The sequence below is a fragment of the Xylaria bambusicola genome, assembly GCF_022495145.1.
Source record: "Xylaria bambusicola strain CBS 139988 unplaced genomic scaffold F5B22scaffold_92, whole genome shotgun sequence".
Taxonomy (NCBI): Eukaryota; Fungi; Ascomycota; class Sordariomycetes; order Xylariales; family Xylariaceae; genus Xylaria; species Xylaria bambusicola.
The window spans coordinates 29322-50922 of NW_025953645.1; the positions used below are offsets into that span (position 1 = coordinate 29322).

The following is a 21601-nucleotide window of genomic DNA, read 5'->3' on the forward strand; positions in this document are numbered from 1 at the left end:
GACGGATTGGAGGAGATGCAATGAATGGATGTAGATTGTGGTTGGTCGAGGTTCAGGATTCGGCGCAGCACGGCCGGGATATAAATGTAACAACAAACAGGAGATAAATATACAGAAAAAGCAAAACACAAAACCCGCTCAAATGTGCTCACATTGAAGTCTGAATAGCTGTCAGTGAGGAGTACAGATAAGCTTAGAGCTGGACGGATGGGATGTTGTCTCACCCGATCAGGTCACCTCACATCCGGGGTACAGTGCCTACGTTAGTGGGTTACAGGGGGGAGGTGGTTACTTGCATCTGCTAGGTACTGTACCATAGGTGCCTAGATACGCTACACCTAACACTGCCGAGACTGCCTTAAGTAGGTACAGTAAACTAACTGCCTTGTCAACCATGGAACAGATCGATCTACCTACCAGGTATGTACATGTAAATACCTGCACAGAGACGGTTGGAGGTAGTGCATGCGCGATGCAGACAGGCATTCTGAAAAGCACCTGTATAGTAACAGGAACAATGGGTGCTACAACTTATATAGATTGTGTTTCTGAGGACAACATTGAAGCTGTGAGCTTCTCTGCGTAACTCTACTAGGGCTGCAAGTCACATATGTACTACAGTAGGTATGTAGGTTATGTAGCGCTTTATTTACTTCCAATGGCAAATATGTAGATGTACCTACTACCTACTATTAGGTAAATACTATTTTCCTAATGCACCAGTAGGTAGACCTAGTATGTCTAACGTAATGTACAATATCCATCTGATCTCTCTCCACTGCAGGGACCCATCGCGCATCATCACTCGCTTGTTAGCCGGCAACGGGCGGGCTATGGAACGCGGCGGGGTTGGAGGCTAGGTATTAGATAAGTAATCGCTGAGCGCCAAGCAAAGTCCATATCCCGAGTGTTCCTGTGTACTGTAAGTAGGTAGGTACGATTGATTATAAACTAGAGTAGCAAGACTTGAGGATTGCGAATAGCCTCTATTCTTGCCGAAAACAGCAGACCTCACACACGGTCGACGTGAGGACTACCAAGCCAAGGGGTAATAAGCAAGCTCACACGGTATTCACAACATACAATAAAGTACCTGCATATTTACGAAGCACTCAAGAATATCAGCATTCATAACTTCAATAATTCAAGCGGAGATTCTCGCCTGCTATTGAAAGAAACAGAATTCATCTGAGCAAGCAAATATGCTCTCCGTACCAGTTAACCTCCCGAAATGGTAAGTTGACCATTAAGGCCAATAACCCCTCAACTTCAACCAACCCACTGACAATAATTTTCAATCCTGGCTAGGCTGGCCGAGAACTCACATCTCTTGAAACCGCCAGTCAATAACTACTGCGTTTACAATGAAGGCTTCACCGTCATGGTGCGTCCTTTCAAGTTTTCCACTCATACATTTTTATCCCACGTGTCCATAATGAGGAAGCAGCTTAGGATGAGTCCATAGCAAATCCCACGGGCCCCAGGCGCCGTCTCAGAAGAGATAACAACCCACTAACATAAACCCTCCCTTCTAGATCGTAGGCGGCCCCAACGCTCGCACAGACTATCACATCAACCAGACGCCCGAGTGGTTCTACCAGTACAAGGGCGCCATGCTCCTAAAGGTCGTCGACGACGGCGTCTTCAAAGACGTCGTGATCCGCGAGGGCGACATGTTCCTGCTGCCGGGCAACACGCCGCACAACCCCGTGCGCTTCGCCGACACGGTAGGCGTTGTCCTCGAGCAGCGCAGGCCGGCTGATTCGATCGACCGCATGCGCTGGTACTGCCAGGAGGACGGGTGCGGCGCCGTCGTCCACGAGGCCGCGTTCCACTGCACCGACCTCGGCACGCAGATCAAGGCCGCTATCGAGGCCTTCATGGCCTCTGAGGAGAACAGGAAGTGCGGCGAGTGTGGCGTTTTGGCGAATTCAGTACCGAAACCAGGCTCTATCAAAGATCCGAATCTGGAGTAAAACAGGTGACCGGTGGAAGGGAGGACGGTGGTGAGATTAGGAGATGTGTCTATTGAGGTGGCAAAAGACGATTGTAACAATACTCTTTCTTATTCAACTATTCTGTTACTTCAGTGTTCGAGAAATGAAGAGCATCTCCGTCTTCGAAAATGATCATAACTGGAAGGTAGACGGAATTAGCCACATTGTGCCTGTGGCGTCGTAGCTAAATAGACAAGGGCCAACGCTAGGATTATGTAGGTAGGCAGATAGGTAGATCTACTGAGAAATCAAAAGATGAAGAGGATAAATATGCCAAGTTTATGATTGAGAAAAATTGAAGAATTTCGTTTTGTGCAGAGGCGGCTTGAGTTTTCATGGCTCTATATGAATCTGACAACTCCCCGAACTCAGGAGGATGGGTAATAGGCCTGCACCGTATTCAGCAAGGCGCCAAGCCAAGCCTTCACCTTATAACGCAATTAAAACTCCATGAGCATACGTTTTGTTAACGACATTTACGCAACTAGTCAGATCATCCCTGGGAATCCAATCCGGGGCTCTGCCCCCTTTCTCTCTGGTCTTTTGCTATTACCTTTTCTCTAATAGATCGCCGCATCGTATATTTGTATTAGAGTACATGGTGGAAAGAAGCGCAAAATGATAGGTTTTAGACGGTGCTGTATTCAACCACCTAACAAGCAGTAGAGGCGCGACGGCAAATGTTCATTGCAAAGTATAATGATGCCTATGCCCAGAACCGATGCTTTTCTTCTCCGTGCCAAGCGTATTAGAGATTGAGACGGCTCCGGCGCAAATTGCTCAAACCCATCTAGCTGAATCATTCGAGCGACCGTGACTAGTGGCAGAAGGTGTCTGCTTTTGGAGAGTGATGTGATAATCATCGAATGCCGAGTCAATAGTGGCATTCGTGGGTAAATGTGCCCCATTTTGGTTGTTCTTGTGAATAAAACTTCGTAGACCCGTCAGGATAGGGGATGGTACTTTGGGGAGTTTAAAAGTTGAGCTTGTCGATGTGGGTTTCTCCTCTGGCTGCTCTTGAGCTAGCGCTTTGAACTGCGCGAGAAATTTGCGGAATTTGTTCGGGTTCAGAACTTCTTCGGGCGCCTCGGCCCTGTGGTCGCCTTTTCGTTTGATGAATAGAGTACGAAAAGCTGTTAGTGACGCCGTCATGACTGCCACGGCGCCTTCAGTTTGCTGCCAAAAAAACTCCCAGATATCATCCTCGAGGCCATTGTAATAGAATCCCGATATCCTGACGATGGCAAGGATCGCCATGAAGATAGAGAGACAGAGGAATATCGCCAGCCCAAACTTGGTGGAACGGCTGAGGAGCGAGTTCTTGAGGACTATGATGGGAAGGCTTACAACTAATGCAACATAAGCATAGGGCAGCACTCGGGAGAACATGAAATTTACCCATTATATCGGAAAGTATGTCTAGAACGGTGACAAGTGCAGTAAGCGCAACCGTCTTTTGCTTGTTCACAGTAGAATTAAAACACTGCACTAAAAACATAATGTTAGCTGCAATATAAGTTATGAGAGGAATAGCGGTACTCACTTGCGTCTAACCCAAAATACGGGCAGATAATAAATGGCTCTGCAACCACAAATGCCCAAGAGACTAATGAGAAGGTGACGGTAAACCAATAGTACCAATTCACGCCCCGCGAAATATGCCAAACCAAGGGGCGCATGAAAGCTAGAAAGCAGGCTTTGACGGCATAGGTCGTTGTCCATATCAGGGCAAGATATGGATATGTTTTCTTCTGAAGGTTGAGCAGCTGATTGAAATCAGTGACAACATAAGGCAAGACTTCAGGGTCTAGCAAAGCGGCCGAGTGCAGATACAGGAAATAGCAAATATGATATAATATGCCCGTCGCAGTGACTAAAGCGGCAGCTGCAAGGATCAGAAATGCATCGTCTAGACATAATTGCCTCTGATATTTCAAGCGAATGACTATCCGCCCTACAAAACACAGAAGCGCCAAGCCGGTCAATACCCCGAGAGCTACCTGTATATTGGAGATGTTAGTGATGTTCTGGAATAGTGATCCGTAGTAGGAAAGCCCAGTCAAACCTCAAAGGCATGCATATGAATCTGGGAAGATGACCCGATGCGTTTCATCGCTTCTTGGGTGCTCAGTGGAGTCGTCATGATTCTACCGATTGGAGTAACAGAAGGAAAGCGGCAGGCGGTGCGCCTATGGTATGAGATGAGTCTGGAAAGATAGTCAGCTTGCTTGACTTGCCCGGATTTTCTTAAGTTTAAATACCTACTTCAACATTTTTGTATAGCTCGTTCGGTTCACTGCTGGGGGCTTAAACCAACAGGCGTTCAGGGACTAACGGCAGCCTGCATACTGCATATAACTAGAAGTTATCTTGTAATTATGTATTGCTGAGCAGAGAGTACAGCCTATGTTTGTGTAGCTCAAGCTCAAGTGCATATAATTGACTATCGTCTTGTTCCATTTTTGTAAGCTGGACTGCATGGACCCCAAAGTGTCATCGCATGTTGTTACCCGGTATATTGATGTTGGTCGTAGGGTAGGGGGCTAGATACCACCCTTGTTGGTACGCGAGTGGGGTTTCGGGGTCCTTGTTTGAACTCCAATTACCAAATCGCCGCTCTCTGCCATCCACCTGGGCAAGTCGTTAAACTGAACCTCACTACTACTCTGTAGGGTGGGTGACGAGTCCTTAGCGCCGGCTTAGGTACAGTTGATAACTGGCCCGCGATACGTATGGTACTGAACTGACATATAGCCACAAGATAATTAACTAAATAATATACGAACTTTACGGCCGGAGGCGGGAGGCGAAGTTGGCACCCGTTTAAGTTACCTATAGGTTTTCCCTATAGGGTTTTACCGTATGAATACGGGGTCTAGAGGGGACGTATAAACCCTAATGGAGGAGGTTAACCACCTAAGCGAACGTTATAAGGTTACGAAGGGAGGGTATTAAATAAAACCGAAAAAGGGATAAACCCTTAGCTTAACGGATCAAAACGTAATAACCACGAATAATGGAATATTAAACCTACGGAAGGTATGATCTGGTATTTACTATATATAGCAGGGAGCTTACCACGTCCTAGTACCCCCAGGGAGGTCAGCGCGGGTGTTTAGCGCCCCTACCGACGTTAAAATGGAACAATAACAACAACAACAACAGCCGCTCTCTGCCAGAAACTGCTGGGACATTATTGAGACCTGAGTGCTATGACATGATCCAGTTTGATTCGAAGAATGCTTTCGTATTTCTTTTCCCCGCACGGTGAAGTTCATTTAGGGGTACTCGCGCTACTTCTGTTCGGCGCGCTCTGGCTGTGGCATGCGAGAAAGTGTCATCATGAGCCTTTAGCGAACGACAAGCTCGCCCATGCGAAAGGCACGCCACCTACGTTCCCTTACGTCTTCCCTTTCTTGGGGAGTCTTCCAATCGCATATCTGTTCAACCCGAGAGCATATGTATTGAATCCGAAGTACGCTTGCAGCCGAGTGGCCCTGGTCCTGACATTCGTTGACTTGCAGTAGTAATTTCTTCCAGAGCAAGCAACCTACGCGAGTCAAGATACTTAACCAAGAGTTCTATGTTGTCAGCGGAGTGGACAATTTAAAGGCGCTTTTCAAGGGTTCTTCAGCATGCACATCTATTCCCTTCGTTAAATTTGCCCTTGGATACGCATTTGGCTTGCCAGCCCGGGCGCTGAAGCTTTTTGACAAGGATGACTCAGGCGGCAACCCTGTGCCTCACCCTGATAGTACCGTGGAGGTTCGTAATCGGATTGACTACCGCGTGCACGACTCTCTGACCCGATTTCTGGAAGGAAAAGGGCTTCCATCCTTTTGGAACAGGTTCGCAGCCAAGATCACGCAGCGACTGCACGCTATGCATAGTCGCATTCGGTCTGACTGGACTTATCAACCCGACTTGATGAAGGTAGTAGGGGACGAGGCTACCGTAGCGATCCTCGACGCCCTCTGCGGCCCGTATCTTTTGGCTTTGAATCCGGATTTTCTTGAGAGCTTTTGGAACTTCGATCGCAATTTGCAGACTTACCTCCAAGGTATGACATAAATAAGAGAGAGTCTCGGCCACGTTTTCTTTGCTCGCTAATCCAGTTTGTAGGTATCCCCTGGTTTCTCGCTCCAAGGGCGTACGCGGAGCGTAAGAGAGCATTGGACGCCGTGAAAACTTGGCAGCAGCACGCACGAGATCACTTCACCGAATCTTCCATTGGTGCCGATGGCGACGACCCGTTCTGGGGTTGCAGCTTCTTTAGGGAGCGGCAGAAAATGTTTCTAGAAATGGACGGCTTCGACTACGCGGCCATCGCATCTCAGGACTTCGGCGCAATATGGGCGTAAGCTATGGCACCTAACTTATATCAGGTAGCACAAGAATTTCTCACTGATATTTCATGTAGGTCGCGTAATTCTGTTACTGCTACCTCTTGGGCTATCTTCGATATATATCGAGACCCCGAGCTTTTGGCTAGTGTTAGAGCTGAGGTTGATGCCTGTAGAGTCGATGCTGGACGTGAAGATGCACCACCCATTAAGTTTGATTTTGACCGTCTATTTCGCTTACCGGTCCTTCAGGCGACCTACGCCGAGACGCTTCGGCTCCGAATGCATTTCTATATTATCAGAATGCCCGACAGAGTCGATATGCGAATCAGAGATTGGGTCATACCCAGGAAGAAAGTTATTGTGACAGCGACGACGGTTGCACACATGGATTCCGAAGTGTGGAATACCGGCACGAACAACGAGCATCCTGTCGACCAATTTTGGGTCGGAAGATTTCTCAGGCATCCAACTAAAAGTGCCGATGATGGCCGTTCGAAATTACAGGACCATGCTCCAACATTCTCGGCCAAGGAGGTTGAGGGGGGATGGATCCCTTATGGAGGAGGGGTTCGCCAATGTCCTGGTCGGCACTTCGCAAAGCGCCAGATACTATTGACAATCGCGTTGATGGTCAGCCTATTCGATTGCGATATTATAGGAGAAGGTTTAAACGCGAAGGAAGACTTCTCGCTGAACGGTTTCGGAGGCGGCGTGTCGCACTCAGCTGGAAAAATACCGGTAAGGATACGGCGTCGCCCAGGCAAGACTAACCCGCGGCTGGAGGTTTGACGAGATTACTAATTAATGAGAGGAAACATATAACCCGGGATCTAGAACTATTGGACAATAATCAGATCGAAGAGCCATTCACGGAAGGGGGGCAACAAGTACAAGCCCAAGCTTTCCTATCATGTATCATCATGACGTCTTACCATTCTGAGGAAGGAACACCCAGTCATGAGACTAGTACAAAGAAAGAAAGACAGGAAAATATCCTAATCAAGATGTATGAAAAGACAAGATTGTTAGCAAGGAGCCTCAAGATGTGCGGTAGACAGCTATAGAAGTTCGTCTTCAATTCGTACATTTGACTTCTCCCCACCAGACTGTGGCCTAACCGGTATTGACACAGATACTTATATATCTCACACTAGAGCGTCCTCAAGAAATTGCAGGCACCATCATCGCTTTCGAGAATTCCATAGAGAAGGCCGTAAGTTTCAATGACAGAGGGGTCTTCGAAGGTTACCATGATATTATCTGGTTTTAGGTCTGAGGTGAAAAAAGGTTAGTCTCAGATCCTAGAAAGCGATAAGGTACTTGACGTTTGGGAACATACCACAGCCAACGAAAAAGGTCCTCCAACTCCTCAAGGGCTTAAGTAAGAGACAAACAGCAATCCTAACCCAGTTACAAACAGAGAAGATCGGCCTAAGGGACTTCCTGTACAACAGGAAAGCCCCCGGCATCCTGGACCCGGAGTGCCAGTGCGGAGAAGGGCGACAGACCGTGGCCCACGTGCTCCTGCGCTGTAGGAGATGGAAGGATATCTGAAACTATCTTTATTGCACAATCAGATCTGATATTCGGCAGCCCTGGCAGTACTAATTCTTGTTTAGGTTGTAGGCAAGCCTTTTCCAAGCTCATGTAGACGATTATTCTTCTTTAAGTATTTGTGACGCCAGATGTAGCCCCCAATCCAAATCACAGTAGCGGCTGCTACCATAATCGTAATGAAGATTACCTAGTTAACATGTCTTGAAAGCCTGTGAAAAATTAGATCGAGCTATTCATCTCTATAGATGCTTACCAATCGCCTCCGCCCTGATTGTCATCCATTGAGTTTCCGCCTCTAGTTGCTAGGTTGAATATTCTGCAGTTGCCAAGCGTTCTCTCCCCCTTGGGATCAAACTTCAGAACTCTTCGAAGAATATCTTGATTAGCTATGTCGTTCCCAGCGAAGACCACAGCGAGGCAGATGGTCCTCGACTGTCGGAAGTAGTGACTAGTAATGGCGGCCACCGTTTCTACGGGATCTAGATCCACAAGGTGGTCGCCGAGGTAGCGTGTGATAGTCTGGCTCATATTACCCACATAACCATCAAGAAATTGATAAAAGTACATTCAATTGAGTATATATAATCTGATTTCCTCTGTTTATATTAAGAACGAATTCGCATAGCCATTTATCTAGCTCTCAACGAAGCTATCTAGTTACGGTTGTAGGTATCCCTATTTTACGCAATCCTGCCATGCAAATGTAAATGCCAAAAAAAAGAAGCCTTAACGCCCCGTCAAGATAACCAGATCAACAAGAGTGAAAAGAAAGAAAGATAGGGAAAAATCGTAGGAGACTGGAGGACCACTCAAGGCTGAGTATTGCCCTTGCTTATAGACTATCCGAACTCATTTCGCTTGTCACGAGTCATTCCGATTATAATCATAGGCCCCGAGGATGAGCCAGCCGCATTCTCCTGAAATGGGAAATAGACAGATATTCCGTCTCTCTGTCTCAGCCTTGGTCGCTTTCAAAGTTCCTCCACTCACACTTGCACCCACCGGTACCCCCGTCGAAGCCTCCCAGGGAGCTATCCTCGTTGCTTCCTCTGCCATTGACAAGGGTGCCCTGGAAGCCAATGTTCGCTTCGAGTAAGGTTGCGTCCGCGCGATTGATTTCCATATTGCTGAACACGCCGTACGAAAAGTCTTTCTTCAACGACGGATCGCCTCCATGCATATCTTCGATGACAGTTATAGGGAAAGGCATGGCGTTGACATCGGCCTTCGATGAGGCATCATCTGAGTTGAGCAGCTCCGTTGCATTATCCATCCGCGTCCATATCTTGACTAGGAACCTCGTCTGTGCAAATGTCACGAGTGACTTTGCATCCGCGATGGGCACACCGCCGTTTTCATCTGCTGGGTCCCGCTTCTTGCTATTCGCCAGGTAGATCTTCTTGTCAAAGTATGTATAGAAGCCATAGTGCTCCGTCGGTAGGTCGCGGTCGAAGAGACGGAGGGGTTGTTGTACAGGCAGAGGGAATAGGCGTACAGGCGCTCCCGTGCCGTCGGAGTTCAGTTCGGGCGCAGGGAGAATGTCGGTGAGGTTGAACTCGCCAGTCCCGTCGCCCCCGGATCCACCAATGGCATTACCTTGTCGGCGTGAGAGCATATTTGGGCCAACGGTGCCGTCGAGAGACTCTAGCAAGCTTATGAAAAATGGTGTAGGTTCCCCCTCCTTTTTCGGGGACTTAATCTTATCTGTTGTATTTCCCAGGAACCTTATCTCATTCAAGGAAGGCGGCTCCGGGTCAGGTGTGAAGCCATTGTCAGTCGTGAAATCTCTCTTATCAATTGTGTTCTCTTTGGTCACGCCAGTCCCCTTTTTAGGTTTGCCGGCTCCGTCTGCAAGTTTCCAGAGCTCTCGCGTATTGTTGTCATACTGGATCTGGAAGATGAACTCAATCGGAGCTGACCCTTGATTCTCCTTCGGCACTGCACAAGACCAGGCAGTCGAAGGTGTTTCATCCGTAAAGCAGCCCGACACAGCCATAGCTGTCTTGGGCTTAGTGACTGTCAAGACACCTGTTGGCATCGGCGGGAAATCTGTGAGGTTCAGGAAATACGTAGGCGCAGGCACACCGGTTGGCTCCGGAACACTGGAATCGGCGGGAGCAGGGTGATCTCCAGGTGCCTTTTCCGTAGACATTGTTTTATGCGTGAGAACGACTACAAGGACGATAATAAGAATGATGGCAGCAATTACACCACCTATTATGCCCAAGCACACTCTCCTTCTCTTTCGGCCTTCACGACCACCGCGCCCAAAGCACCCTTCCTCTGGGATACATCCGCGGCCCCTCCAGAACCCTCCAACCTTCCGTGCCATAACATCTTCTTTCTCGTGACGGCGACGTTGTCGTTCCATTTTGTTACCTTTACCCCGCGCTTCATAAAAGTGATCGCCAGTTCTGTAAGATCCAGCGACACGATCTGGGAGGACTGCACTAGGTAATTGGCGCACTCCTGATGGCGTTAAAGGGATATCGGCGAGGCCGATACCACTTTGAGAAGTCATTGTCCCGGGTAGACACGGCGTTATGGGCCCAGGAGATGGTACAGGCTGGGGATTAATATAGAACTGAGGGACAGCGACCTTGGTCTCTGGGTGTGCTTTTGTGTACTCGTATGGTGGTGGAGCGTCATGAGAATGGTTTCCCTCCGATAAGGCGCGTGTCTTTTCAGAGTAGCTCTGCTCGTGTGTATTATTAACGGGGACTTGCGCGATGGCGTCTATTGTAGTAGCTTCCCTTTCCCGTTGACTTGCTGGGGTGATAATCGTCAGATGTGATGCCCGAGAAGCACTCTTCTTCTCATCATGACCACTCCACCATTCCTGGGGAGCTGACGTGGAACTGGAGCCGGTTTGTTGCGGTTGAGACTTGAATGGATTATTGGTTTGTGGCGTGAAAGGAGTCGTGATGTGGTCCCACCAGCCGTGCGCTCGACTGCTAGCACTCTCAGGGCTTGTGGTGGCCACCTTTAATTTTTGCGATTTCCGGGTAGCGACGGGACTGTCATCCTCTTCGAAGGGGGTACAAGGAGCACTGCTGTCCTCATCATACTGTTGTTGATGACTGAATGTTACCGTAGCGGGCAATGCTGGAACAGGAGGTGCATCGGAAGCCGCTTTAGGACCCCCAAACACAGTATATTGTGAGTAGACGCTTGAGACTGCGCGTCTAGTGCTATATGGGGAGTCGCTATCTTCTGTATCCGGAGACCATACGGACCGTAGCTGTTGAGGCGTTGGGGCCTTTTTACCGGCTCCATGAGAGAATGGCATTTCCATCGGCGTTTCAACGACGGCTGTCTGTGGGCTGACCTGGTGGCTTCCTGCCTCGTCCGATGGAACAGAGATTCCGATGACAATGGGCCGAGCGTTTGGAGATAGGTCTGCTGAGTGATCATCGAACATCATCGACCGCTTGGTGCCCCCATTTCCAGGTTTACGCTTCAACCAGGCGAAGCTACCGATTGAAGGTGAGCTCTGCTTGCCTTCCAGTGCTTGAAGAGCAGGAGTGTAAGCGAATTTGTTTTTGCTTGCGGCGTCTGGGCCACCGACTCCAGCTTGCCGAAATTGCGACATATCAGTAACGAGTGTGATACCAGCCTTCGCATTCTGGGCCTTTTGCCTTGCCCTAGATTTAACCCGATGCAGCTGGCCAGGTCGATGTTGTGTGAAGCGATTAGTCGTGGGCCTGGCATACGACTTTCGGGTCTTATACGCGGGGTTGTTGTCGGAAAGGTCGATAAGGTCATTGGGACGGGAGCGAGAATCATCATCACTGGAGACATCCCAATCTTCCCACTCATCCTTCATACCATCCTTGGAGGTTGCGTCATCGAAGATTGTATGGAAAGGATTCGTCGACTTCGGGTAAGTGTTAACAGCAGCCATGGTAAAAATACAGGCAGAAAGTTGATAAAATTATGTACAGAAGCTAAAACTCAAGATACCGGCTTGTGTTTTAGCACGTGGTGAATTAGTAGGGGAATGGTAACATGCGTTCCCTCGAAGGAAGAGCCGAAGAGAAATGAGTGTGCCGCCCTTAGCAACGAGAGAGCGGCGTTTACAGTTTTGAAGAGTGTTCTTTTCGAGTGTTTGCTTTGAGGACGGCCGGTCACAAGGGATATTATAAGAGTGGCCCTTGTGTCCTGGTGAAAGGAAGAGGCACTGGCCGCGCCGTACTGTAAAGAGGATCTAATTTAAGGAAGACAATGGAAGAAACACATCTAAGCTGGGTACCTGGTTTCTTGGAAGGGAAGAGAGGGTGACGGCTAGGAAGACAATGGGAAGACAATGGGAAGCAAAAGTGCATGTGGAGGGAGATGCGGGCTACAGCAGTTTTATTAGAGCAAGTACAGGTTGTACAGTACTTAGGTACGCACAACATGTAACCGTGAATGAGGCGAGACAATGACAGTGACAATGACATATCTATCGAAACATTACCGGTACCTACCAATCTACCTATTCCCTAGTCGAGGTGCTCGTCACCTTGAACCTGCACCGGGAAATGCCACTACTTACAGTAGCTCGATCCACAGGCAAATCGGACCCCGTCGCAACGACGGCCGCTAAGTGGTGGCCGAGCCATGGTTATTCGTCTGCTCCCTTCGAACAAGGGAAGGCTTCGCAGACTTTGGCGCGACGATGGAGATGAGAGGTTGAGAGCGAGCTTCTGTCTGGTTGCGTCGAGTTAGTTGAGGCAAGTAAGCGTTCGATATAGCCGCCAGACAACAGCGTTCTGCATCTCCCATTGGCGAATTGGTTCAGGCCAAGCCACCAACCGGGCAAGCTAGGTTCTTGAATGGACAGCAATGCAGCAACTCGCATCCCTCCGCGGCTGCAACCCTGCAAGCGACCCTGGCGAGCCCGGGTCCCTGACGACCTCGCTACCCCACCGCGGGCAATATGTAGGTATGTCGGTAGCACGGGCACGGGTGTGCCTTGCGTTCAGCGTCCAGCGTCCAGCGTTCAGCTTTGGGGAGCCGAGGGAGTAGGTACCAAAGTAAATATCGCGACAGAGACTCGCCTTGATGAGCGTTCGCATGCCATGCTCCCCTTACTACCTCATATTATTATCTTCTAGGCACGTATCCATGCACTTGCATCGCTAGGCGGACACGCAGTTGTAGTCGGTTACCTGGCTAGGTAGGTATGCATATGCTGGGTTAGAGAACTTATCAACAAGCTGCATCACATAAATTCCAGCTATCTCTCTCCTCTTCGAGGCGCGCATTAACATGCATGCATAGAAACGCTGTGAAATCCGATCGAGCAGTCGCTTGTACTACATATTGGTAGGGAGGAACCGCGTCAGCTGTTCACCCAACATTGACAGGTCAAACTGGATGGCGGCCTCGGGTCACCTTCAAACATGCAAACGTAAGCGTCGCTGACATATCTCCATCCCTCGCTACTAACAACTCATATTTGAAGAAAGGAGGGTAACAAGACCAGCTATATGAATGATGGCACAGCGCGCTTAGCCGGCTAACGTTCTTTCCATCTATACACGCTCGGCTTTTTGGTACCCGTGAAAGCCGTAGCAACGTCAGCCCCTCTTTCTCCGGCGTGTTGCGCGTCCGAATCTACCTAGGTATCTGCTGTTCAGTATCTATCCCGGTATTGGCTACACCATAAAACGACTCGTGTAAATGGACATATGATCTTACTCGTATTGCGATGCACGTCGCTTCTTATTTCTAATTATCTACAACTCGGTATGCTTTCGCGGCGCCTCTGAAGACGAGCTTGGCATTTGTGCTTGCTGTAAAAGACTAAGCAGTTGTTTACTCCACTCCGGTGCCCCAGCTGCTTGACTAATCTTGTCTAAGTGATATGCCCAACACTCCTCGTCTAATGACCGAGGCCCCTTCGTGGTGCATTTGGCAGCATCTGTCTGCTGTTTTCTAGGCCAAAGACCTAGTGTTGCTCCAAAATCTTCATCAAGAAAAGTGTCCGAGACAATTTGGGCAGCCTTCGCTCTCCTAGACTCCCACACAGGACCCTCTCGGAGTAGAATCTGAAGGAGGCTACGCATCCCGTCGTCATTTAGAAATTCGGTTCGAATTTCAGGACTCTTCAACAGTCCGCTGACAACTGGGAGATAGAGGCGGATGTTTCCTGCCTCCTCGGACTCGAGCTTGGTGTTTGGTTCGCTTGTAGGCGCTAAGTGAATGAATAGTTCTTGATTTATCGGGTATGAGCTTGCTTCACAATGTTTGCTCGATATACTGCCCCAGGCTCCTTCAATGGTCGCAAGGGCTCGCGCGTTGTTTCCGATGGTGGCAGACAGCACAGAGGACGCCATGAAATCTGCTCGCTCTGTGAAAGGCCCCTCCTGTGCTTCAGCCTCCTCGCCTCTGAGCAGCAAGCAGAACAGTGACTGTACGGCTTCCGCATCCTCTGCGATCTGTAGACCGTAGTACAAATCGTGAGACAAATCATCGAGTAGTTGCAGCGCCTCGTGGAGGACGCTATTCTTGATAGGTTGTTGACGTCCAAAGCTTTCCTTCACTATTTGAAGAGCTTGGGAGAAATCCTCATTCTTCTCTCGCGGTGCCTTGACCTTACCTAAAGGTTCGTAAGCTGGTGCACCGGGTGGAATCTTGGACTCCTGATCCGGGCGCGGTTCGGGATCTACTACGATCACATCTTGGTCGACTGGCAGGCCTGCGAGGGCAGGGTTTTCCTCGCTTGGGTTGTAAAGTTTGGCTTTTTTCTGGCCTGTCTGAACATCAAGCTGCACGTGCAGTCCCGGTGGTAAGCCCTGATCATCGTGGACGACCTGAAACTCTTCTGTCGCTGAAAAAAGCTTTGGATAGCATTCCGCTGGATTGTCCGTGTGACAGATGAGCTCGGTTTCGGCGGCAGGCGATGCTGCTGGAGACAATGTGGCAGAGGTAAGATAAGAAAGCACAGTAAACACTAATACTAATGGGAAAATAATACGCTTTATGCTAAGCAGATGAGTTGTTGTCATTCTGATGTGGTGGCGCCGGGTATCGCGAGATTTTATCTCGATCGGCTGATGGAGGCTCAATATAGATGTGATGAGATTGGGGGGGTTTCCCACTGAGAGTCCGGCGACGGCGGACTTTTAGCTAAGTTAGTGTAAATATGAGAGTATTACTTGATTGAAACTGATGTCAACTTGGGAGGTAAGAACTAAAAGCGATAGGAGAATAGACCATGACCTGTTGTAGGAATTTAAACATAGGTGGCGATAACCTCCGAAAAAGGACAGTTTGCAAGCACTAAAAAGACACATAAAACGAAGAAACTCTTCGCATGCTTATGGGCCAGTTGTGCAAATTTAGTCCAGGCACCAGCATTTCATAGGCCATATTCATCATACATGAGTAAATTGATTAGGAGACGTATATGGTATTAACTAAACTATGAGTTGGACAGATTTTCAAGTATCTAAGTGAGATTGGTGACACTCATCAATGTACCTATCCCGATATACATATTAACAGTATTGAATACAGTCGATACAGTATTATACACTGTACTGAGTTCGAGTACTGTAAGAATAGCAGCGGTCATGATTGGTTCAAACTGACCCACCTCTAATGGTAGCCCTCTCCGTCTTGTGTTGAAGCTCATGAAGCTCGGTCAATCCGTCATAGATTGTTGAAGCCAATTGGCAATACACACCACCCAATCCCGCGATGCAGGCCCTCCGAACAAGAGCGGTTGGCGTGGCCCGCCGTGCTCGCCCAACGACTCTCCGCACAACCCGATCTTACGCTTCCGAGAGCCACGGCCACCATGAAGCGCCCAAGGTTAACGAGGGATTAGGTGTATGTCTCTCAGTCACCCCATATCGAAATACCCGCTCCCTTAAAAGATGCGGTACTCTGCGTATCTGTTGCATGGAGACTTGAGGCTGGCGCTGAAAATGAAGATGGAGCTGACCTTGAACGACTACCTCAATAGACCGCATTCTACGTATTTGTAGGCGCCCTACCAGCCTCGATCGTCGCCTATCAGATCTCGCGCCCTGGCGCAGACGGCGAGCCCTCTAGCTTTAGCAAATGGCTACAACAGTTCGACTACTTGCAGAAGGATTTTGCGGAACGCAACAAGTTGCGCACGGATATGATCGAGCAAGCTGCCCACGACAAGCACCTATTCCTGAATGCTGGCAGGAGCACACACGTGGATCTCAAGACTCCTGAGTACGCCAGCCCGTTAATTTCCCTTGCACTTGGATACAGTCGCTCTCCAGACATTATGTCACCATGACTTTTTTTCCTTTTCTAGACACATTGAGGGACTACCGGTTATACACTACAAGTGGCTCTGCAAATAGCTCGAAAGCAATACATGTACCTACTCGCTACAGCAAGGAGTCCAATGCCGCTGACATAACGCACGTATCATAGGCTTATCTTCTCCGGCTCACCATACAATGTGCCCGCAGGCCATTCCCCGAACCTCGACCACATCACGGAGCACTTCAGGAAACGGGCCGCGGCCGAGGAGGAGCGTAAAGCGAAGAAACTAGCTGAGAAGGCGGCTGAGCCAGCTGAGAAACTAAGCTTAACCTAACTGTATCACTAAACATACATAAATATAGACCTTTATTTTCTTTCACTTTGACATGCTTGGTTTACATTACGTACATAGCTAGACCAGGGGATTACGACAGCCTGAGTTAGTAAAGAGGTTACACAAGTTCCTCAAGCCAATTTCTCATCGACTGTTTAAGGCTGTGAATAAGCGAGGAAAGAGAGGATAGAAATAACACCGCAACTTCTCGTTTGTCCATTACTGACTAGTTACGTCACACGAAACTGCAATCAACCATCTATCCGTACAAGTTCAAGACAGTGCCGGAAAAGTCATACGCAAACACCCCTTGAAGTGTAATAATTCGGGATACCAGCTGCTCCTCGCCCTTTGCATGTTTGTAACAGGTGTCGTCCTACATCCCCATCATAGATAGAGAAACCATTTGATTATTGGGCTCTAGGTAGCTCTCATTTGATAAATTGTGATAGATGAGCCTAATACCATGGAATGTGTGCCCAATAGCCCTAGGCCATGCTATTAGCATCAGCACAAGCCTTGGTAAGTGCGATAATATACGTGTTAGAAAGGGAGTAATGGTAGATGATGTGTTCGTATTACTACTATGTTAAGCGATAGAATAATCGGTCAACGTGTCCTGCCTTGAGGCGATCTATCTGCGCTTTTTAATGTACACGGACACTGGAACTCGACTGATATAACAAGGCAACGCAAGATAACCGCCCACTGCGGAAGCGGAAATGGGCTCCCAAGGATATCTACACAGATAACGATCGACAAAATATCACTGGCTTTTCGTTGGGACTCAACCAACACCAAAAACGCCACATGAGCATGAATCCATACAAGGTAATTAATCGATGAAGCGAAGACCGGCAATAGCCAGTCTGCTTCTCTTCCTGTTCATCCGACTTGGCATATAATCGTATAATATGCGGTGAATAAGTATTACCGCTGGTTTGATCTAAATAATCTGAGGAAGTTTGGGCATTAACTAGCCTTCTCACTCGTAGTATTATTCAGATCAGCCTGAGCTCTCAACGTTGCCATTTCAGTTGTCAGATAGGAGATTTTGTCATCTTGAGACCTCTCGATGGCTTCCATCGCTGACACACGTTCACTCAACAGCCGAAATTGTTCCTCAAGATTACTAATGTATGCCCAGACTCCATGGTCTGTCGCAAATAGGTTATTAGTAGTGCTGTCACCACTACTGCCAGTCTGGCCGGTTCCACTAGGAGTTCGCGTGTGCCCGGTCCCAGGAGCTGGCGGAATTTGATGTTGCGCAGAATTCCCAGCCCCTGCCTGAGCGCTGGCTGCCTGTGCACTGGCAACTGAAGCAGCCGTGGCAGCATACCTAGCGGCATCGGCAGCTGTAAATGTTGATACTGGATCGAGTTCAGTATATGATGGTGTTTGGTTGAACATGTGAGTATACGAACCTGGTGGCGAGCGGCGGTCAGATTGGTTGCGGCCGAAATGTTGTTGCTGGAACTGCGTTGTTAAGCTTGGAGAGCGCTGCCTATTTGAATTTGCGGAATCCTGAGCTTGGAGCCCAGGGCTTAAGGGTTTAGGACTTTCCGTCATTCCCGTCTGTGCATACATAGAAGCATTGCCGCCACCTAAGGGTATAGATCCAATGCTAGTGCCGGGTGTGTGAGCTGCAGAACTAGCAGAGCCACGATCTGTGGCTGGAGGGAATAGTTGCCCTTGGTTAACGCTAACACCTAAAGTGAGGGATGTTGGTAAGTGAGCAGGAGAAGATTTGAGTGAGATATAAGTACCTTCAATGTGTGATGCTTTGATGCTTGGTAAGTTGCTCAGCCGTCGCTTTTCTTCCTCCGTCATGTCAGCCTCGTTCATGGATACATCATAAACGACACCAGCCATTGTCGAGTCATCGCCATCTAAGCGGCTTACTCCATCTGGATCCTCTTCGCCCATATAGCTTCCCATGCTACTTCGTCGGCCAACGCATCCGCCCGGTCCTTTGCTGTGTCGAGCCAAGGCATCACCGCGAGCAAACTTCCGGTCACATTTGGGGCAGATGTGCGGCTTTTCCCCAGTGTGGAGCTTTGAGTGACGTTTTAAGTCGTGCAGTCTACGGAAGCGCATCTGACAAGTTTGACAAACGAATGGTTTTTCTTGACTGTGTGTCAAAAGATGACTCTTCAGATTGTGATGGCGGGTAAATTCAGTTTCGCAATAAGGACACTTGTGTTTCTTGGAATTAGGTGACCGTGGAGCTGTTGGCACACTTGGAGTCATGGGCATACTCATTCCACGAGATGGTGGGGCGGGCATATTCGCACTTGGTGGCAGAATACCAGGATAAGACAGCGATTGTATATTCTTATCATCCATCTGAGCTGGTGGCTGGGTATTAAACCCATCCTGGCCATTGCGCACTTCACCCTCTATAGACCCGGTATTGGCATCGATAGGCGCGCCAGCACCGGCTAAGCTTTCGATCGCTGCTGAGCTTGCGTCGGGGCTGGCATCTAGTTTGCTATCGGATTCTGTCATATTGGGTACCGGAACAGAAATAGGCGGAGACCCAACGGGCTGCGCGTCTCCAGGCTGCATATCTCCTGGTTGGGTGTTTGTAGGCTGATGTTGATGGTGCTCCTGGGGGCCATCCCCGGGTCGACTCATGGCTAACGCATTGGCTGACAGCAATGCGGTCTGGGCCCTGTAAACTGGATTGTCGGTTAGGCCAGTGACCTGAAGCCTGTATTGTTCATCTTCTCGGTGTTGCTCATCTTCGATAGCAGCAGCTGCCGTCAGTGGCGCGGGAGAGTGTCTCGATGAAAGGCCGGCGATTCGCGCAGCCTTACTCGGTGACGGAGGCAAGTCGGAACTGAACGTCGGTGGCAGCACAGACGATGGCGAAGTAGGCGTGGCTTCCCGATGCCGCTTCAGCGATGCGCGAGCAGCTTCGGCTATTGATTCAACAGAGAGGGCCGATATATTAGTGGGAGCTTGCGGCGCGGTTGATGCGAAGGGCGGGGCTTCGGTCGCGACAGGGCCCTTTTCGGACGACATGGTTGAGACCAGCGGTCAATGGACGAGGTGGCCGAGGTTCGCCACAACAATGCTATTGTGTTTATCAAACAGACGAAGCAAATGAAGCTGTCGCGCAGCAACAACGCATCGCCGAACTCTGGGGTGGTAAGGCTGGATGTGTGGCTGGAGACAGTGGCTGTCACGATGGTGTGTTGTTGTGATGGGTGCGAATTAGTGATGTCGCGTTGCAACAGGCTAAGTTTTTCCCCTGTGTCTGTTGCTTAATTTGAGTTTAATCAATCAATCCGGAACAATAGAATCGGCTAGAAGATTCAACAGATTCAACGGATGATTTGGCAAGTGAGAATGGTGAGAAATCGAGGCTGTAGACGAGGTGCAGTGCGCTTTCGGTGTCAAGGAGGCTGGTGCAATGAATGGGTTGTGGATGAGCAGATGGGAGGGAAGAAGTGCTGCCCAGGTGAGGCGTGGTGCAAAAAGTGCTGAGGCGTGGGCGCGCAAAAGAGGGAAAGAGGCGGAGGCAACAGGCGACTTCTTCTTGCGCTAGTGCTCACAAAAGCAGGCGGTGGGGTCCACGCTTGCGGCCAGTGCCTTGCCTTGCCTACAAAGTACATACTATGTCGTAGGTAGGTAGGTACTTAAGTATGTATATGCCTACTAGTTCTTTAGTACTTGCTATATCAGGTACTTGAGGATATGTGTGCTCGGCTCGTTGAGATGGGTATCTGCTGTATTGGCGGTACTGCCCCAATTTCAAGAGTACATGCTCAGGCTAGGTATCACCTTCCTCACTTTCCCACCTGCCCCCCCAAAGCATACTAGGTACCTACTATTCGTACCTAAGTACATACATAGGTACTTATTTACCTACTTGCAACTTACATCTGCTGGCACCTCAGGGAGTACATACAGCATTGGTGTACATAGAGGCAGGTTTACAAATAGCAGGTATACCACTATATATCTACATTTATATAAACAGCAGTAGCATGCCGAAAGAAAGGTGGCTCTTATTTGATTATCAAGTCCTAAACATTTTCAAGTAATAGGTATATATATCAAGGGCAGGAGCAGGGTACCTACCTACACCTAATCTAGGGTCTCTAAAGTTAGCTCCATATAAAAAGTAAGGACTTAATCGGAATACTATTACCAGTGCTATAACTAGATAAGGCCAGGATACTACCAAGATACTTAAGTACGTAGGTAAGTAAGTACTGAATAACCATTAAATAACATAGGCGATGATAACAAACTATCATAGGTAACAATAGAGAGTGAGAGTCCAAAGCGAACATTAAAAGACCTCAGAGGATACATACAGTGTCTAATGTCGGGTACTTGTAAGTATTGATACTGTACATCGCATCAGCAAGCAAAGGGCGCCAATATCAAATGAATAAATACCTAGGTAGCTGCGCTGAGCGCTCAAGGCTCTCGGCGTAGCCACTTTACCTTTCTTTGTTGCCACACCAAAAAAAATACAGCACATACTGTGGCAACACGGATGGATCTTTCTCTACCGTCTGGATGAAAGTGTTGAGTTGTTGTCATCTTGGTGGGATGGATGTCTCGACTGCTACCTCTAGTTGCAGTTTACATGGAGGGGCAGGGAGTCCTATGAGGTCGCCGACTAAGCTCGGCATATGTGACCAGGGAAGAGGGCCAAGACTTGTTATTGGCCACTCGTCCAGAATAACATCCAATGGCTGGTTGGTATCGTTCACAAGGTGGGATAGGCCTCTGAGCACATCGATCAATCTGATAGGATACAAATATGCGCTCCAATCTGATCTACACTACGCGATTCGATCTCGACAATGCGGGCAACACTTATCGCGAAAGAGTAAGGTGTGTTGTATCATGGCCTAAAATGGACCTTCAGCCCATAAGACTGTTCCAAATTGGGAATGCGTGGCGCAGGCCGAGAGCCTACGAGGCCACCCCAAGAGAAGACGTCATGACAGTATTCAGTAGTCTGTCTGTCAGAGCTCTGCCAGACTCTGCTACCCGAAGAGAGTACGAAGATTGATGAACACATCCTCATGACACCGGGGAGCAATAGTATTTCAATTAATCACCTATATATACAACACTGGTGCCAAGTAGATGATTGGATCGCT

The 21601-nt window shown here is 48.8% G+C and overlaps 8 protein-coding genes across 8 annotated transcripts; 3 read left to right on the plus strand and 5 right to left on the minus strand.

The window, feature by feature from the left end:
• Positions 1–1202: 1202 nt before the first annotated feature.
• Positions 1203–1976, plus strand: F5B22DRAFT_640438 (3-hydroxyanthranilic acid dioxygenase; the record flags this gene model as incomplete). Its single annotated transcript, XM_047977853.1, has 3 exons — positions 1203–1234; positions 1309–1384; positions 1536–1976. 3 exons carry the CDS (start codon positions 1203–1205, stop codon positions 1974–1976), a joined length of 549 nt encoding a protein of 182 aa, XP_047824947.1.
• An 801-nt stretch (positions 1977–2777) lies between these two features.
• Positions 2778–4140, minus strand: F5B22DRAFT_652456 (uncharacterized protein; the record flags this gene model as incomplete). Its single annotated transcript, XM_047979607.1, has 4 exons — positions 2778–3346; positions 3396–3485; positions 3541–3997; positions 4063–4140. 4 exons carry the CDS (start codon positions 4138–4140, stop codon positions 2778–2780), a joined length of 1194 nt encoding a protein of 397 aa, XP_047824948.1.
• Positions 4141–5236: 1096 nt separating this feature from the next.
• F5B22DRAFT_652457 (cytochrome P450) lies at positions 5237–7132 on the plus strand (the record flags this gene model as incomplete). Its single annotated transcript, XM_047979608.1, has 4 exons — positions 5237–5472; positions 5525–6057; positions 6120–6354; positions 6418–7132. The coding sequence occupies 4 exons, from the start codon at positions 5237–5239 to the stop codon at positions 7130–7132; spliced, it is 1719 nt and encodes a 572-aa protein (XP_047824949.1).
• Positions 7133–8087: 955 nt separating this feature from the next.
• F5B22DRAFT_652458 (uncharacterized protein) lies at positions 8088–8428 on the minus strand (the record flags this gene model as incomplete). Its single annotated transcript, XM_047979609.1, has 2 exons — positions 8088–8109; positions 8154–8428. 2 exons carry the CDS (start codon positions 8426–8428, stop codon positions 8088–8090), a joined length of 297 nt encoding a protein of 98 aa, XP_047824950.1.
• F5B22DRAFT_576239 (uncharacterized protein) lies at positions 8428–11921 on the minus strand. Its single transcript, XM_047973204.1, has one exon. It carries the CDS (start codon positions 11802–11804, stop codon positions 8856–8858), a length of 2949 nt encoding a protein of 982 aa, XP_047824951.1. The 5' UTR covers positions 11805–11921; the 3' UTR covers positions 8428–8855.
• A 1469-nt stretch (positions 11922–13390) lies between these two features.
• Positions 13391–15242, minus strand: F5B22DRAFT_576268 (uncharacterized protein). The gene has a single exon (XM_047973205.1). The coding sequence runs from the start codon at positions 14893–14895 to the stop codon at positions 13624–13626; it is 1272 nt and encodes a 423-aa protein (XP_047824952.1). The 5' UTR covers positions 14896–15242; the 3' UTR covers positions 13391–13623.
• Positions 15243–15336: 94 nt separating this feature from the next.
• F5B22DRAFT_630808 (uncharacterized protein) lies at positions 15337–16966 on the plus strand. Its single transcript, XM_047976574.1, has 3 exons — positions 15337–15721; positions 15858–16099; positions 16307–16966. Exons 1-3 carry the CDS (start codon positions 15590–15592, stop codon positions 16470–16472), a joined length of 540 nt encoding a protein of 179 aa, XP_047824953.1. The 5' UTR covers positions 15337–15589; the 3' UTR covers positions 16473–16966.
• Positions 16774–19686, minus strand: F5B22DRAFT_576280 (uncharacterized protein). Its single transcript, XM_047973206.1, has 3 exons — positions 18239–19686; positions 17897–18181; positions 16774–17842 (listed from the first exon to the last, which is right to left on the minus strand). Exons 1-3 carry the CDS (start codon positions 19497–19499, stop codon positions 17445–17447), a joined length of 1944 nt encoding a protein of 647 aa, XP_047824954.1. The 5' UTR covers positions 19500–19686; the 3' UTR covers positions 16774–17444.
• Positions 19687–21601: the final 1915 nt, after the last annotated feature.

Bases quoted from the DNA above. Each gene is read 5' to 3' on its own strand.
- F5B22DRAFT_576239 (XM_047973204.1), bottom strand. From the start codon at position 11,804: ATGGCTGCTGTTAACACTTACCCGAAGTCGACGAATCCTTTCCATACA.
- F5B22DRAFT_576268 (XM_047973205.1), bottom strand. From the start codon at position 14,895: ATGACAACAACTCATCTGCTTAGCATAAAGCGTATTATTTTCCCATTA.
- F5B22DRAFT_630808 (XM_047976574.1), top strand. From the start codon at position 15,590: ATGCAGGCCCTCCGAACAAGAGCGGTTGGCGTGGCCCGCCGTGCTCGC. The intron at 15,722-15,857 runs GTATGTCTCTCA...CTACCTCAATAG, and splicing joins AGGTTAACGAGGGATTAGGT to ACCGCATTCTACGTATTTGT. The intron at 16,100-16,306 runs GTACGCCAGCCC...CACGTATCATAG, and splicing joins GTGGATCTCAAGACTCCTGA to GCTTATCTTCTCCGGCTCAC.
- F5B22DRAFT_576280 (XM_047973206.1), bottom strand. From the start codon at position 19,499: ATGTCGTCCGAAAAGGGCCCTGTCGCGACCGAAGCCCCGCCCTTCGCA. The intron at 18,182-18,238 runs GTACTTATATCT...CCCTCACTTTAG, and splicing joins CAAAGCATCACACATTGAAG to GTGTTAGCGTTAACCAAGGG. The intron at 17,843-17,896 runs GTTCGTATACTC...AACTCGATCCAG, and splicing joins TGACCGCCGCTCGCCACCAG to TATCAACATTTACAGCTGCC.